Genomic DNA, 18044 nt, shown 5'->3' with positions numbered 1-18044 from the left:
TTCTTTGGATAAAATGTGAGCCCAGGGGCAGCTATTTGGCACAGTGGATAGAGCACCTGCCCTGAAGTCAACAGGACCTGAGTTCAAATCTGGCCTCAGACCAAACACTTGACACTTACTAGCTCTGTGACCTTGGGCAAGTCAGTTAACCCCAATTGCCTAAAAATAAATAAATAAAATGTGAGCCCTTTGAGAGTAGGGGCCTTTTCATTTTTTTGTCTTTGTATTCCCTGCAAGTAGCATAGATCCTGATAAAATTTGACATTTGTTTAATAAATGTGTGTTGATTCATTGATAGAGAAGCATTCCTCTAGCCCAAAGGTGTCAAACACCCAGCCACAACACTGCCGGCCCAAACCAGTTTAAAATGTAATTAGGAAATATTTACCAAAATAAATAAAAATACAGTTATTGTTGAGTCGTGTCAGTCATGCCGGACTCTCTGTGACCCCATTTGGGGTTTTCTTGGCAGAGATACTACAGCAGTTTGCCATTTCTTTGTCTAGCTCATTTCAGAGATGAGGAACTGAGGCAAACAGGGTTAAGTGACTTTCCCAGGGTCACACAGGTAGTAAATATCTAAGGCCACATTTGAACTCAGGTCCTCCTGACTCCAGGGCTGGCATTCTATCCATTGTACCACATAGCTGCCCCAATATACAGTAAAACATATATGATATTACATTTTAAAACTAAGTTTTTATGTGGCTCACAGGGATCCTTAGATACAGATTAGTGGTCCCTGTTTCTATAGGGAGAGGCTTTTCACTTTCAAGAGAAAAGAAATTTCATTTTTTGCACAAATAGCTGTTATTAGCTTCAGCACAAGCACAAACACAGCACATGCAATTCCTCTTCCCCTTCATACCTGGAGAATCAAAGATCTCAATCTATGTTGTCCTTATGGCTATCATTTTGGGGGAGACCCTAGATCAGGCATGGGGAACATGCAGCCTCAAGGCCACATATGGCCTTCTAGGTCCTTGGGTGCAGCCTTTTGACTGAGTCCAAATTTTACAGAAGAAATCCTTTTATTAAGGGGATTTGTCCCGTGAAGTTTGGATCAAAGGGCCACACTTGAGGACCTAGAGGGCCACATGTGGCCTTGAGATTGCAGGTTCCCCACGCCTACCCTAGACATAAACCACACCTAAGCTTTATTTAAGAGTGATGTTCTGGGATCCAGAAAGACAGGGAGAAACTTGACTTTATCTTCACACTGTGGAGCTGGCCCCTCCACTCAGGAAACCAAGTATAGAACCTGAGTACCTTAAGGAGAAAGAGGAGACTGAACATATAACATAATTTTTCACTGCCCCCGGGCAACTCTCTAAGACTCTAAACTGTCCAACAGGTGCTCATCTGCATTGTTAGAATTTCCTCATAGAAAATTCCCTATACTTAAAAAATCACAGGTCTGGTTAAAAAAAAAATACCCAGCATGGCAATTATTTGTGTATATGCCATTTCTTCCCTATTATACTACAAGTTTCTTGAGGAGAGAACTTTTATCATCACTTTTATCATTTGTATTCCCAGTGTCTTGATGAAGCAGGTGCTTAATAAGAGTATGTTGAATTGAATTAATTCTATGAGATATTCAATTATTAAATTCTAGCTCCAATACAAAAAAAGTGTGAATATATGCACAACTCTACTAGTTATATAAGCTTTTTTTTTTTTTACTTTAAGGTCAGCAGAGTATATAAAAGTAGGTATATTTATATGTAATTTATTAATCTAAGAACACATAATAGAAAAAAGGGTTCTGAGAATCACTGGAAACTACCTCCTGAAGACTTTAGCTCAATGAACTCCCACGGCTCCAAAGGCCAAGAGAACCTGATCATCATCAGAAACAGCATTACAAGCAAAATAGGAAATATTTTACTCTTAAATGAAGATAGGACATAGGGGCACCCGTATGTTTTATGTTTTTAGTCCCCAAAACTCAAGAACAACATAGAAAAGGTGGGGAAGGCCCAGAAAAGGGTACTATAAGGCAAAGTGAGAAGTGCTACTACTTTATATTTGTATGGTACATTATACTGTCCCAAGCACTTTTGCATATATTATCTACTTCATTGGGTCCTATGAAGAATCTTCAGAATCACAGAATCTGTGAGTTGGCAGGAAACCCAGTGGCCATCTGGTCCAATCATAACTGAACAAGAATCTCTTTGACTTCATACCTGACAGGTGAGTTACCTAGCCTTTGCATCACGAAAACACCTAAAAAAATGTCTACTTTTGAAAGTCATTTTTTGATACTTTTGATGACTAATTATTAGGGAGACTTCCCTTATATCAAGTCAAAAATTGCCTCTTTGAAACCTCTAGCCACTGTTCCTAGTTTTGCCTTCAGGAAATAAGTAAAACAAATCTGATCCCTCTTCCAGGTGACAGCCCTTCAAATACTCCAAGACATTTATCCTGACCCACTCCCCACCCCCCCCCCCCTCCAAAACCCACCACATCTTCTCTTCTGTAGCCTAAATATTCCTAGTTTCTTCAACCAATCACATGGCACCACCATGATTGCCTTCCTCCTTTTAAGCTCCAGCTTATCAATGTCGGTGATAAAAAGTGGTGCATAAAATTAAACACAATGCTCCACATGTGGTCTGATGAAGGGGCAAATCACCTTCCTAGTCCTGCACATCATGCCTTCTCTTGGAGAGACATGGTTAACAAATAACCAAGGAGGAAACTGAGGCCTCAAGAGATGAAGTGACTTGCTCAGGGTCTAATTATCTGCTCAGCAAAGTTAAGTGACTTGTTCAAGGTTAAAGAGGACAGACTACCTAGTTTTGACTACAATCCAGCTTTCCTACTCATAGTTCTGTGTTTTACCACTAATTGGGAGGATGGGAGGGTGGGATGCGAGGGAATGGAGTGTAAGAAGATAACTATGAATCTTCAGTCTATAAGGAAAACCAAGGGGCAGCTTGGTGGCACAGGGGATGGAGCACTGGCCCAGGAGTCAGGAGGACCTAAGTTCAAATCTGGCCTCAGACACTTACTAGACCCTGGGTGAGTTGCTTAACCGTAATTGCCTCCAAAAATTTTAAATTACAAAGAGGAAAGCTGAAGGAGAAAGCTGATGTAAATTTATAAAGTTATAAAAGCTAGACTTGGGTACAATATGAACTTTATAAAAGTTTGGGAAAAAATCCCAAACTACAGAGTTTTCATTCAAGTTAGTGGTTGTATAAATAAAAGGATCTATTATTTATGAAACAACAGAATGGAACAGTAGCATGAGCACATTTATAGTTAGAAAGCTTTGGGTTCAATTCCTGATTCTGCTGCTTAGTAGCTATGTTGATCCTGGGCAAATGACTTAAACACCCACAAGTTTCAGTTTCCACAACTATCTTGACTTTAAAAGTCATTCATAACCTGGCTTCTTCCCACCTTTCATATTCTCACACTCGACTTTACGTTATGTACTCTTCGATCTAGGGCCTACAATGCTGTTCCTCACACAAGACATCCCAGACCCTGACTGTGTGCATTTATACTTGCTGTCCCCAATGCCAGGAATGCTCTCTCTCCTCATCCCTGCCTCCTGGCTTCCCTGCTTTCCTTCCAGTCTCCCCTAAAATCCCACCTTCCGTAATAAATCTTTGCTCTCCCACCCCTATTACCACGACCTTTCCTCTGAGATTATCTCCAACTTGTCCTGTATATAACTGATTTGTACATAGTTGTTTCCCTGTTGTATCCTCCATTAGGCTGTGAGTACCTTAAAGGCCAGGACTATTTTTGTCTGTCTTTATATCCTCAGCACTTAGCATAGCGTCTGGCACACAGTGGTCAGTAATAAATGCTTACTTACTATTCCAAATGACTACAGATGTACTGTAAATGCTCAAATGAGAATAATTATAAAGTGCTTTGTAAATTATTCAGTAAACATGAGCTATTTCAAATTAGGTTCTATTTTTAGGAAACTTATTATCCTAAAAGGTGGTGGGTGGTGGTGTTCAGTCGTTTCAGTCATGGCTGACTCTTCATAACCCCATTTGGGGTTTTCTTGGCAAAGATACGGGAGTGGTTTGCCATTTCCTTTTCCAGCTCATTTTACAGATGAGGAAACTGAGGCAAACAGGGTTAAGTAACTTACCCAGAGTCATACAGCCAGTAAGTGTGTGAAGCCAAATTTGAACTCAGGAAGATGAGACTTTCTGACTTCAGGCCCAGGGCTTTATTCACTGCCCCATCTAGCTACCCAATATCACAGTATATTGTTATTCTTTGTCCCTCTCTTCCAAAGAGGACCAGCAGTAACAGGGAGCTATCTTGACTTGACCTCAAATTGGATTTAAGTGACCTCAAATTGGATTAAGTGCACAAAGTCATCGGTAAGAATACATGACTAATAGGATGCAAAAGTGCTGCTACAAAGGCCTTTTAAGATCTTTTGAAGAAATACCTTAAACAAATCAAAAGGTCCAGAGAGATCTATAAACAGGTATATGCAGTACAAGTCTGATTTTTAGGTAATATAGAATGGGTATGTGAGAGCTGATTGTCAAATTTTCAGTATGAGCATTTATGCCTTGGAAACAGCAAAGGCTACGCATTAGGGTTTAATTTATTGATTTGTTGGTTTGTAGATTTAAGAAGGTAACAGAGAAAATATTAACAATGTAGATTAAGTGTAATAATGTAGATTATTAATAATAGTGTAGAATATCTTTTAATTAAATAGATAATAATGTAGATTATACTTAAAAGTTAGCCTTGTTTGCACATATTCTCCGCCCCCTGCCCCCAAACCCAAGAGATAGTTCTTAAACATTTACCAGCACATCCATGATACAAAGGCACTCAGGAAATCATTTGTTTAGGGGTTCTTCCCCACTATAACTTCCCATCTCCAACCAATCAACAAGCATTTATTAAATGCTCACTAACCGAATGGTTTATAGCCACTAAAATCCACACTTGCACAGTCCATTTTGAAGGCTTTTGAACCACTTTTGACCAGTCAGATCACAGAATCATGGAATTTAGAGTTAGAAGAGACAGTATAAGGGATGTAATCCAATGCCTTCATTTTAGAAATGAGGGAACTGAAGCCTAGAGAGGTGAAGAGCCTTTCCTCATGTCACTCTGTAGGATGCAGAAGAGGTAAGGCTTGAACTCAGATCCTTGGCCCCAAATCCAATGCTCTTTTCATTACACCATATTGCCTCTTGTGTTTAAATGTGGCAGAACAACCACCTCTTTTTGATGTGACCCATCTCCTATAAAATAACACACAAATGAGTGAAATGCATTTTTGTTATTATTTTGCTACGAGATTAGTTTCCCTGTGATCATATCTATCTACTATAGACTACTTGAATGTGGTACCAAAACACTTGGTTGATATAGAATCCTGTGGGTTGCCTTAGGATGCAGTAATCACCAGTGAGTGAATCAAGTCTCTTATCATACATTATAAGGAGGATGACTGCTACAGAAACCAGATCAGGTTTATTTTAGGGTTCCAGTCTATACCACTATGATATGTGATTTAACTGGTTTTTTTTACACTATATTCAATGGTGTCATTTTTTAATCTGAAATATAGTGTTTCACCTTCAGAAATGCCTTGGCATTAATGATGAGTAGGTAAGGTAATGTTTTTCTTTTTCAGAATTAAGATCCTCTGGGCAAACTGATTCTTCAAGTTAATAGATAATTAGAAAGAATATTCTTTTAAGATTTTGGGGAACAGATGGAGAAATTCCAGTCAGCTCAGGATTGAGTAGTTACAATTGCTGATTGAGGAAGAAGATGGTGAGTGTTCTGTTTGATACAGGGCCTTGGTGAATGAGAGTGGGGGGAGGAAAGTTCATTCCTGTGCCTTTGTTATCCTATATACAGAAAAGCAGTCCCTGTTTAGAGGTCTACAAATAGGTGAGGGAATATTTCAATAGGCAGAAGAGGACCGCCCCCCCCCCCCAGCACTCAGTAGAAATGAGTGACAAAAGCCACAGCCCTCTTTCCGTGGAATATATGGAAAGGTGTCAGTTCACAGGAAGGGGAAATGACCCATATTTAGAGTGGGAGAGGACCTTAGAGATCACTTAGTCCAGCATCTTTGTCCAAGGGAAGAAACTGAGGCCTAGAGGACTGTTGCGTCTTGCCCAAGGCCATAGAGCTAATAAGTGTCAGAGCTGAGATTTGAACACAGGTCTCTACTCCCAATCCAATATTCTTTCCATCACACTAAGGTGGAACAGAAGACTTGGCAAGGCAGAAGCAGAGAAGAGGAGGAGCATCTCATACTAACTAGATGGGGGCAGAGTGCTTGCCGCACCCCTTAGCACCTCAGGAAAAGGAATCCCCAATGAAACAGAGCGGGTATTCACATACCAGAACTCATCACTATACCTCCAATGCTTTTTCAGTCCCTAATAACAAAGTTTATGAAAATAAGATGCCATCAGAATACATCCTCTTTATTAATAGAGGTACTATTGTAATTATCGTGGGCCAGCACATCTGGGAGACACATTTCTTCCTCCAAGGTTTGCAAATTATCTATTCCTACTTTCTCTCCAGGGCAACAAACTGTTACTTATGGGCTGAATAGTCTCCAAAGTGCTTTGAGCAGCCCAATCTAAAGAATATTTCATTAATAAACACTTTGTTCTTATATGAAGTATTTTCTAAATATTTCAGGTGTTTTATGAGGGCAGAACAGAAAGCAAACATGAAACTTTTTGAGTACTCACTCATTCTTCATAAGCTTTAAACTCCAGGTCACAAAAATAAAGAGTAACTTCGAGGCCCCATGGACCCAGTAGATTGCTTAGCACTTAAGAAGATTAGACTAGGAGTCAAAAGACCTGGATTCCAGTTCTGAGTTCCACTTAATGGCTATGTGACCTTGGGCAGTTCACTTGACCTATAATATTAAGAGCAAGGAAAGTCTTTTGAGATCCACCTAGTTGAATCTCTTCATTTTATAAATGAGTAAGCAGATTTAGGGAGACCTTTCCTTACCCAAAAGTTGAGGCTAGTAATTAATCCCTGCCTACCTCACAGGGTTGAGGTAAACCATGAAATCACAGATAGATAGCTAGAAGGGTCCTAAGAGACCCTCTTATTTTACAGATGAAAATGTGAGTCCTAGAGAGGTCCAACACCAGGTGTGGAAAAATGTAAAATGCTTGAAATTGTTCTCTGAAGCACATTCTGATTCACTGAAAAAGCCCAAGGATTACTGCTCTTATATAACTTTATTTCCTTAAGCTGTTCAAAGGGACTCCACATTACAATCCTTTAGTCCTTTGTTGGGATGTGAAGAAAACAGCTTGTTCAGAGGTAAGTGAGAACAAGGAGGCTTTTAAGAATAGGCTACTAGTTGAAATTCAGGCTAGGTAAGTATGCTCAAAGTAGCACTGGCCAACTCACGTGAGTAAAAGTTTATGACTCATTCATTTTATCACTGAACCTTTTTCAGACTCTATATCAGGAGATCAGCAGAATTTGGAATTGGAAGTGACCTTAGGGAATATTTGAATTAATTCTTTTATTTTACAAATATGGAAACAGTGGCCCAGAGGGTCTAAGTAATATGATCAAGGTCACAAAGTCAAAATTTGAACTCAGGTCTTCTGACTTCCAATCCAGTACTTGCTGCTTCCCCAACATCACAGCAGCACAGAACAGTGTCAGTCAGTAATTACACATAGGCTGCTGGGCTACAGTGAAACATATGACTTCCCTGGTGGAACAAAACAATAATAATATATTAGTTCACATAGTCTTTCATCTTCAAGTATCACGTATACTGGCAGCTAGGTGCTGTAGATGATGGAGTGCTAGGCTTGGAATTAGAAAGACCTGAATTTGAATCCTGCTTCAGACACTTAGAAGCTGTGTAACCCTGAGTCTCTTAAGTACTCTGTGCCTCAGTTTCCCATCTGTAAAATGACTGAACTGGACTTGACCTCCAAGGTACTTTCTTGACATAAGTAGACTATCATATCCACTAAGTCAGTGCTAGGAAACAGGAGACATGATCATATATTTCTTTTTTTATATATATTTCTTAATTTACTTTTTTCATAATATCTTTGATTAACAGAGAATGGGGGAAGAATTACAAACCTTAGGGAAAATATTCCTATAAACCTGCTAAACAAAGTCCAGTATTTTGAGCAAAGAGGTAAAACTACTTACTCTAAACTTCAGGAGAATGAAGAGAAATGAAGTTATTTAATTTTTCTTATTGAAACATTACAATAATCACAGATAATATTAACTGACACTGCCTTCTCCCTAGTAAGGGATAGGAAAACAGACTTCTATCATATTATAGTCAATTTTGTTAATGCTTTTTCTTCATATAAATTTAAGGACATCCCTGCGTCACTGACAACCTTACAAGATGCACTTACCTTTCTGCTTGTATATAATGATTTTTATTTAATTAGTGCATGGGTGTCCAACTACCTAGAAGTACTCTCTGTTCATTTGCATCAGTATTTTCACTGTAAGGAAAGGGATTCAAAACTGAGAGATAGGAATTTGGTGTTCAGTCGTTTCAGTCATGTCTGATTCTTTATGAGTCTAACTGGAGTTTTCTTGGCAAAGATAATGGAGTGATTTGCCATTACCTTCTCCAGCTCATTTTACAGGTGAGGAAACTGAGGTAAACAGGGTGAAGTAACTTGCCAGGAATTGTCTGATGCCAGATTTGAACTCAGGAAGATGAGTCTTCCTGACTTCAGGCCTGACACTCTATCTAATACTTATACCATCTAGCCGCCCCCAAAGACAGGAAAACTGGGTTCTATTCCTGGCTCTACTACTAACAGAATGTTCTTGGGCAAGACATCTCCAAAGACTCTCTGAACCTCAGTTTCCAGATCTGGAAAATAATTGTGCCTCACATTCAAATGGGCTTTCAAATTTATAAAGCACTTCCATTACAACAATGCTATGAAGTAAACAGTGCAAGTATTATTATACCTATTATTTAAGGATAAGGAAACACCATCTCAAAGAAGTGATATTACTTGGCCAAGGTCACACAGTGCAAAAACTACTAGATCCCTACATCATTCTGCCTTCTTTGAGAATCAAACTAGATGGTCACTCAGGGCCCTCCAACCCTAATATCTTAGGATTCTCTCCATCTTTGATGGCTTGATAAGGTATGCACCATAGAGTGATAACTACAAAGCTAACTACTAATCAATGTTTTTGATGCTGATGACATTTGATCAGGTAAAATCATCACTGATGAACATTTTCTTAGGATGCAAATAAATGACAATTCTTTCAAGCGCCATAATGGAAAGAACATTAGAAAGATGTGGGTGTGAATACTATCTCTAACACTTCCTGTCTATGTGATCATGAGGCAAGTCACCTAACTATATCCCTAAAATAGTGGTAACAACTCTGGAACCTACCTCATAGAGTTCTGAAGATAAATTGAATATTATGTCACATATTTTGTAAGCCTTAAAGTCCATTATAAATATCAATTATTATTATTAATATCAGTAAGCACTTATATAGTTCTAGTTTTATGCCAAATCAAAAGTTTTTGAAAACCCCATATAATATCTAACCTTTCCTTAGACCTACAGTTAAGAAATACTTTTTAAAAGAAATAACAGACTTTTCCCTCCATTCATTACTGGGAAAAAGACTGGTTTCTTTTAAACATCTAATCTTAGAATTTTTCCAGAGTGCCTTATAAATAATATATTTTTTAAAAGGTACCCCATGAACTCATTTCAAACAAAGAAAAAAGGAGTATTAATCATCTTGAAAGTAAAAGAAAATTGTCAAGCTAAATAGTTTCTTCTAGTGGGAAAAGAAATTGTTACCTTTATGGGAGGACAATGAAAAAAACTCAGAAAAGCATCTATTTAAAATAATACTTTATTAAAATACATTTAAGACAACAAAATCATCTCTGTTAGCTGAAGGAGAATCAAACTAAAGAACAGGTATAAATACTGAAATTTAGGCCCCAAAAAGCTTTTATAACAACCAGCAACCAGTAACAAAATAATTTTCCTGATATGTACCTGGTTGTATATAAGAAGAAATGAAAGTCTTATATGAAAACTGCATTAACATAAGTAAAATGAGGAATTAACACATTATCAATAAGTAGAGTCTATTCAATGAGACCAATAAAGTCTAGTCTCTTCTCAAAAGCTGCCGATATTTTAAAGACACAGATGTCTGTCTCACCTCTTCACTTTACATACAATTATTTTTTTAAAAACTTTAAAAGTATAAAATAATAACAAAAGCACAAATCACTCCAGCAAATTCCAAAAAAGTTGGGATGTTAGCTACTATCAGTCTGTTAGAAAAATTTCTGTTTCTTATAAAGAGAGTACAAGGAGAGTTGTGAAGATTTCTAGTACTAATTACTTACATTATTCTCATGTAGCCGTCAGAGTACCCTTTCACCTATTAGCAAATCAGAGATTCTCCATACATTAGTTAAAATCAATAACTACGTGGATGGGATGGTCGAGTTGCTTTTTGTATAATGCTTTTATCTCATTCTAGAAGTACATAAAGTTTCAGCATGTATATAACCTTGGAGCTCATGACTGTCGGGCTCTTTTTAATACAATCTGCTAATACATTTTGTGGCTTTGTTTGACAATTTGCCTCACATGGATATGCCCAACAGTAACACGTACTGCTGACAGTAGAACAAATAAGACAGCTAACTATACATTATATTCCCTTTAAATTGGAAGGAATGAAATAAGCATTTAGTGAATGCCTACAATGTGCCAGGGCTTTACAAGTATTATCTCATTTGATCCTCATAATTGCCCTGTGACGTAGGTGCTATTATTATCCTTGTTTTATAGATGAGAAAACTGAGCCAGACAGGGGTTAAGGGACTTGCCCAAGGTCACACAAGCTAGTTAAGTGTCTGAGATCTAATTTGAATTCTGAACCAGGCCCAGAACACCTCTCTGCCTAGGTGAAGGGAGAATCTACATTGTTATTAAAAACAAACATGCGTTAGAACAAAGAATTGGAAATGGAAATAACTTGTCAATCTAAACAATATTTGATTATTCCAAATGCACCAGAAGTTTGCATACTATTTACATAGACATTAGTATACGCTTCGTATTATGTTACGATACAGGTATACCCTGAAATACAGCTTTCCTGTAATTTCTCTCCATTCTCAAAACCCAGAACAAGACAAAATACTCACAAGTGGAAAACACATAAAAGTTACTATGTCAATAGAACTGTTCAGTAAAATGAGTGTTATCTGCTAAGAAAAATACCCAGAAAGGAGGGAAGGCTTGATGCAATGGGTGACAAAGCATTTCTTAGTCATACCAAGAGCATCACTTTCATTTCCATACTGCTACACACTCTTAATGGAATTTACAGGGCAAGCATTAGGTGAACTGAAAACTATAAAAGTTTTCAGGATAAAATATATTTTCAAAGACACTGAAAGCAAAATAACCCAGGATCCTGGCCCTCATTTTGCCATGATTTTAAAAATCTGCTTAAACAAGCATGCTTCCTCTCCTACCTCCCTCTTCTGACAAAAATTTATTTATAAATGAACTAATCAGGGAAACGCTATTTCGAGTTTACACCTGAGATTTCCTGCCATTTCCCCAACATCCGATCTAATAAACATTCTCTAGGGCAAAACCTAACAATCAGGTTGGAGCCTTATCTATCTTTGTGATTAATCACCCCTAGGAAGAAAGCACAGAGGGAAAAGTCAGACGGCCAAGGTTTTGGATGACTGCCTATTTGAGAATGCAACTAACCTTCAAAGAAGAAAGCCGATTTATACTTTAACCCTCAAAAGAATGAACAGCTGAATAGCATTTCTTGGACCAACCACAGAAATAGGGATAATTATCATTAAAGAAATTAATCCTTTTAGAAATGGGAAAGTTATCTTTATGGAAACAGGGAAATCATCTTCATTAATCAGGCATGTAAGTCCTTCCATCAAGCCTATTTATGTAAGTTTCCAAGAAGTCATTGGAAGGCTTGTTCAGTGAAGAAACACTTTATTTTACAGGGAAGTACCTAATCTTTCAGCACCTGTTAACTAAACTTATTGCACCTTCATTTCTTAGAAGACTAAAGTAACTTGTAATTTTCCATCTTCCCTACAGAGTAGGGAGTTTACACATTTACCTATGACTTCCTTTTTTATTTTTCGAGTGGGGATTTAAAAAAAAATTTTTTTTTGCAACCTTCCCCTTTGCCAATCTCGAAAAGACAAGTAGTCCGGCACGCATATGCACTGGTAAACACACACGCACATACACACACATACACATACACACACACACACACACACACAGAACCTACCCAGAAACCTCCAGCAAACAACTTGACAAGAAAGACACCAGGGCAACACTAACGTACTTTGCATAACAAACGTATGGAATGAGACAGATGAAACAGGTTCCTAACTCACATTTTGGGGGGGAGGGGGTTCACCCTCCGCTCCTCTATTCCTACAGATGACCTGTATCCGGCATTTTTTTAAAAGAAAAGCCAACACCCCAGAACCAGCTGCATTTAAAGCAAAACCGAAGCGGAGAAGTGAGCAGCATCACAAGCCCACCGCATAAAACCTCACGGTCCGGTCGGGAGAGAAGCCTGCAGAGCGAACCTAGAGAAAACAAGGGGAAATAAATGCGACACGAGAACTGAGCTTGGTTACCGAACGAGAAGCGTCACAATAAGAGGTAGAATGGTGTTCACCAGGGTTCTGTAAAGCAGCGGCATGTGGCACTAGCGTCTTCTCCTGTCCCTACTGCCTGCAGCCTCCCCCGTAGCCCCATGCAGTGGAGGAAGAAGGTGAAGAGGGACCCCCGTGCCCGCTCTGCTCTCCGCACAGCTGCAGACGCAGCAGCGGCAGCAGAGCCGCCAGCCCACTCCTCTCTTCCTCTCCTCCTCTCCTCCTCTCCCGGGAACGCGCCTCCTCCCCGCACTGAGCGCAGCCCTGCTTGCCTCGGCCGGCCCTGCCCAACCCAGCCCTGTCCCTCCTCTCAGCTTTCCTAGCAGGACTCTCGCGGACGCCCGTGCGTCCGGCCTTCAAGGTGCACGCGCGGCAGCTGCAGGTGAGGACAGGGCTCCCCCTGTTGCCAAGGGCCGTTCTTTAAGGACGCAGGACTCTAACCTTATGGGTGGGCCGGGAAGTCGCGGAGTTGGAGAAACTGGGACCAGAGGCTGGAGGGAAAGGGATTTGGAGCTGGCGTGGATAGTTTCCTGAAGGAAGAAGGAATACTTACTACTTTGGAGACATCAGGGGACAGTGTGGAGAGTAAACCAATGGCTGTAACTCAACTTCAACTGTAGTAGTTCCTGGGGGAGGTGAGCCTCTCCTTCCCTCCCTCCCCTCTCAACTATTCTTTCCTCAAAAGAAACTCCTAAGGCGAAACAAAAACAAGAAACAGGCCACTGTTATCATCATTATCACTACCTCTGCTTAGTACTTATAACTTAGCCTAGTTTGGAGACCATCCTGAATTCTCTCAGGGTACCAGTATTGCTCAGGCTCTTAACAGGTTCTACCTATTGGTTAAATACACTTTTTTGACCTTCTATTAACATTCTTAACTTTATTCCACATATGATATACAGCTGATACTAGGGGGAAAGCAGGGAATAATTTCCAGGAAAGAAGGAGATGGCGCTTAAGCCAGGCTTTGAAGGAAGCTAGGAATTCTAAGAATCAATGGTGAGAAGGGAATATATTCCAGATATGGGAGCCAGCCTGGGTGTAGGCACACAGGGGAAATGGAATGTCACATGTAAGCATAAGTAAACAGGTCAGTTTTGACTAGAAAGTAAAATACCTGAAAGGGATTGAAGTATAATAAATAAGCCTGGAAAGGTAGGCTGTGGTCTGTGAAGAACTTTAAATACCAAACCAAGGAGTTTGTATTTTATCCTAGAGGCAATAATTGAGAGGCCTTGGAGCTTCCTGAGCTCAAGGGATATCAGAGGTCATCCAGCCCTGCCCTTTTATTTAACATTTAGATGAGGAAGCAGGCACTAGGAGGTTAAATACCTTGTCCAAGATCATGCTAACAGTGTGAGGCAGGATTTGAACTCAGATCCTCTCATGCCACAGCCTTGTGCTTTAAGAATAATACTTTGGCAACTGTGTGAAGTACGGAATAGAATAGGAAGATCATTTATGAAGACTATTTAGGATTGCAGTGTTGTTGTTCAGTCATGGCTGACTCTTTGTGACCCTTTTTGGGGTTATCTTGGCAAAGATCCTGGAGTGGTTTGTCATTTCCTTCTCCAGCTCATTTTACAGATGAGGAAACTGAGGCAAATAGGGTTAAGTGACTTGCCCAGGGTCACACAGCTATTAAGTGTCTGAAGCCAAATTTGAACTCAGGTCCTCCTGATTCCAGGGCCAGCACTCTATCCACTGTACAACCCAGCTGCCTCCCTCTTCCTGGTTATTTAGTTTAAAGATTAGAATAAAATGAAGCATTTGAGGTCTAACCAATAGTTAAAGAGATTTACTTAGTCATAGCAAGGGAATGATACTCAAAAAAAGATACGCACTGAGGACATCAGAGTTGATTCAGTTGAGCAAGGCTTCCCAGTCTCTGAGTTTCCTTCCCATAGTGTTCCTAGGGTTAGGCATCTGGGAGGAGTTGCTCTTGGCTTTTGTACTCAGGTGATGAGGAAGAGATTTCAATGACCTCTAGTCACCTGGACCAATTTATTCTTGAGGATAGTTTCAATACCTTTTAAGGAAAGAAAGGAGGCCAGTTCACATGGGTGGGGGGGAAGAAGAGGGACTTTGATGTAGAAAAGTGGGAAATAGTAAGAGACAAAAATTAAGCTTAAATATCCCCATTTCCCTAAAAGTTTGACCAAAATAAGAGTCATTCTAAGGAGAAAGCCGAAAATAACTTAAAAACCACCTGAGGCAGCAAACCAAGATGTCCTTGTCAATTCCCTATATTTTAGACTTAATGTCATTTCCTGGCTTTTAAAATATAACTACTTTGGGCTTAGAAGATAGTACTTCTATTATTTCATCCCCTCATCAATTCAAGCTGTATTAGGCAGTAAGGATTTCTGTTTTGGGAAGAAAGTTCATTCGATGTTGGAAAGAGTATCACACAAATTTTACTAATCCTGTAAAGTTGTTTACGGTCTTATTTTGGTTTTTTTTTATGTAAAAATTGTACTTTATATGTACTTAACATATATTTAATTTTGTTATTCCAGAGAAACAATGTAAGATGTAGATTTGATTAACTGCCTTGGTGTTGCAACAGGAACATTTCAGAACCTAAACAATTCTGCTTAACTAGGAGTGGTAAGAACAGAAATCGATTTTAAATAAAATGTTTACACTACCAAAACTCCTTCGAAAACCTTTGCCTCCAAAGACCCAGCATAAACCGCTTCCCCTAAAGAAAGAAAAAATTCAGTCAGGTATGTAACATTAATCATAGAACCCTTCAATAGTTTGGAGTTTCAGATAAGCACTAATGATAAAGACATATTATACAATCAAGTTTTTAAAGTGAATATAGAATAAAATAAATAAATACTTGCCTGAACCCATTCTGATTACAACTTACATCTCCAAATTCTCTCTCATCCCCAATTCAACACAATCTCCCCTCTTGACAGGCTGGTGTACTGTATCTCCTGAACATTCTCTACATGTACATAGTCATTCCTTTGTTTCAGTGTTTACACCATTTATCCTTCCTAAGCCCAATAGCCAGCGTAAGGTCAAGAAGCAACGTGTTATAAGGTGTAAAAGAGGCTGTGATTGAGATTAGAGCCCAAAGCTCACCCACTCAGCCTTGCCTGGGAGTTTGATTTCTGTGAAACTTCTTCCCTCAACACATCTAGCAAATGTATCTTTCTAAAGCATGTTTAATCACATCATCCCTTTTTCTACCTCCAGCTTTATGGAATCTAGATATAAAAAGAAATCTAGATATCATCAAGTCTGACCTCCTCCCACCACAAATAAAGAAGCTTACAGAAAGGCTGGGTTAATGATGGTGTCTTGTCTCCACAACTGGATAAGTCTCTTAAACACAGGAAATATTATATCTTTTTCTATCTTCATTTACTAGTTAAATCAAATCAACAAGCGTTTATTAAAGGGACAGCTAGGTGGTGTAGTAGATAGAGCTCCAGCCTTGGAGTCAGGAGGACCTGAGTTCAAATGTAGCCTCAGACACTTGAAATTTACTAGCTGTGTGACCCTGGCAAGTCATTTAATCCCAAATGCCTCACCAAAAAAAAAAAAAGCATTTATTAAGCACCTAATATGTTCCAGGCACTGTGCCAGTTTCTGGGGATACAAAGAAAGACAAAAAGTAGACTACTCTCAAGGAGCTCAGAGTCTAATGGAGGAGACAACATGCAAACAACTATGTACAAATGATAGATATCTACATAGATATGTGTAATATAGATATATAAATATCAAAATAATCAGTTTGAGTCTGTCTTTTTTATTGATCCTATTTACAATTAATTGATTTTGTGCTGTAACTGCCTAAGTCATGATTCTTTGTTTCTGAACTTAATTCACAAATTTAACTGGCCTGTAATGAGTTAAGTTTAGAAATTCGGTTTTCCTGTTCATCACTGTTCTATTCTTGCGTCAAGAATGTTACCCTTGAAGGATGCAGGTGGACACCAGGGATTCTGGTATAGTATCTTTACTCAGCCAAGCTGTCCTTCAGAAATGTCCGGTTAACCAAAGATGTCTGATTTGCTACTTCTGTCCTTGCAGATGCAGCTGGACTCAACCAATGGATATTTCTTAGTAGCGGGTGGGAAGGAGGGGGTTTGTTGCTGGCCTTCATTTCCAATTTCCATCTAATCAAATTTTCTTCCATCTTATGATGCTGACCTTCCTATTTTCTGTACTCCCCAGAATAACTGGGTCTTAGTTTTGCTAAGGAAGCAATAAATTGATTGTGCTCAGAACTTAGTGCCCCAGTCTACATTTTTTAACTGTTACAATATCTATATGTCCATATTGATATCTATCATTTGTCTATAGTGGTATACATGTATTCATGTATATAGCTATCTATATATGTAGGTATTTCACAATTTTTAAAGCACCACAGCTATTATTATTACTACTACTGCTATTATCATTATTACTCTTGGAAGTAAGACTATAAGGACTAAAGGAATGAATGGATCATGGAAAATGAGTTGAGGAAATAGAGATAACAGGTGTAGTCTACTCATCTGAAGAGCCTGACAGTGGATGAAATAATGGCCAAGGGAAGAGTAGTGCTAGGCTAGTTTTTGTTTCTTTTTTTTTTCCCCCTTTGGCTAGGCAATGGGGTTAAGTGACTTGCCTAGGGACACACAGCTAGTAAGTGTTATGTGTCTGAGGCTGGATTTGAACTCAGGTCCTCCTGAATCCAGGGCCAGTGCTCTATTCACTGCGCCACCTACCTGCCCCTTTTTTTTTCTTTCTAAAAGCTGTTTATAGACAAAGGCATAGTAGCCATTGTAAGGTCAAGAAGCAACATGTTATAAGGTGTACAAGAGGCTATGGCTGAGATTAGAGCATAAAGACCTTGAAATCCATTCTCCTGACGTCTAGCACGCAAGTCAGAATTTTCTCATGCCTGGTATTCCAATTACTATCACAGAAGTTAAAATGGCATGGTGACTGATTCCCAAGGTAGATTCCTATCATTTCCATTTATCAATAGTAAGACTATAGTCCAAAATACCAGTTCTATAACTGCTTCTCCTCCATTCTAAAATTGAAAACTATAAATAAGGGAAATAAAGGATATATGTGATGCTTTGGTTTTAATAGATTTCTAACTTCGATCCAAATAGTTGAAATCCTTCATGTCTTTCCTCTGTGCCAGCCTACTCACCACCACACAATGTATGCAGTGTCTCAAAATTTTAGTGCCATTTTAAGCTATTTGGAATATCCTGCATATTAATGCTCAGGTTACTACTTCTTGATATACCTAAGCACTACCCCATCTCCATGAAATAGCTGG

General features: G+C 39.0%; 2 protein-coding genes across 5 annotated transcripts in view; one reads left to right on the top strand and one right to left on the bottom strand.

The window, feature by feature from the left end:
- Window positions 1–12796, bottom strand: part of LCP1 (lymphocyte cytosolic protein 1) — a 103724-nt gene extending 90928 nt beyond the window's left edge. The window contains exon 1 of the mRNA XM_027848135.1: window positions 12716–12796. The gene's annotated coding sequence lies outside the window, so the exon portion shown is untranslated. The remainder of the gene's footprint in view (window positions 1–12715) is intronic.
- Window positions 1–18044, top strand: part of LRRC63 (leucine rich repeat containing 63) — an 81790-nt gene that overhangs the window by 19779 nt on the left and 43967 nt on the right. For 3 of the 4 annotated variants that reach the window (XM_027848137.1, XM_027848138.1, XM_027848136.1), the window contains 2 exons: window positions 12513–12740; window positions 15256–15465. In XM_027848137.1, the coding sequence (XP_027703938.1) occupies window positions 15375–15465 (91 nt within the window). In that variant the 5' untranslated portion in view covers window positions 12513–12740; window positions 15256–15374. Of the gene's footprint in view, window positions 1–12512; window positions 12741–13000; window positions 13369–15255; window positions 15466–18044 lie in introns of those variants that run through there. The other variant, XM_027848139.1, reaches the window with a different exon arrangement.

The sequence above is a fragment of the Vombatus ursinus genome, unplaced genomic scaffold, assembly GCF_900497805.2.
Source record: "Vombatus ursinus unplaced genomic scaffold, bare-nosed wombat genome assembly UNPS02005659.1, whole genome shotgun sequence".
Lineage (NCBI taxonomy): Eukaryota > Metazoa > Chordata > Mammalia > Diprotodontia > Vombatidae > Vombatus > Vombatus ursinus.
This window is presented reverse-complemented; position numbering and strand designations above follow the sequence as displayed.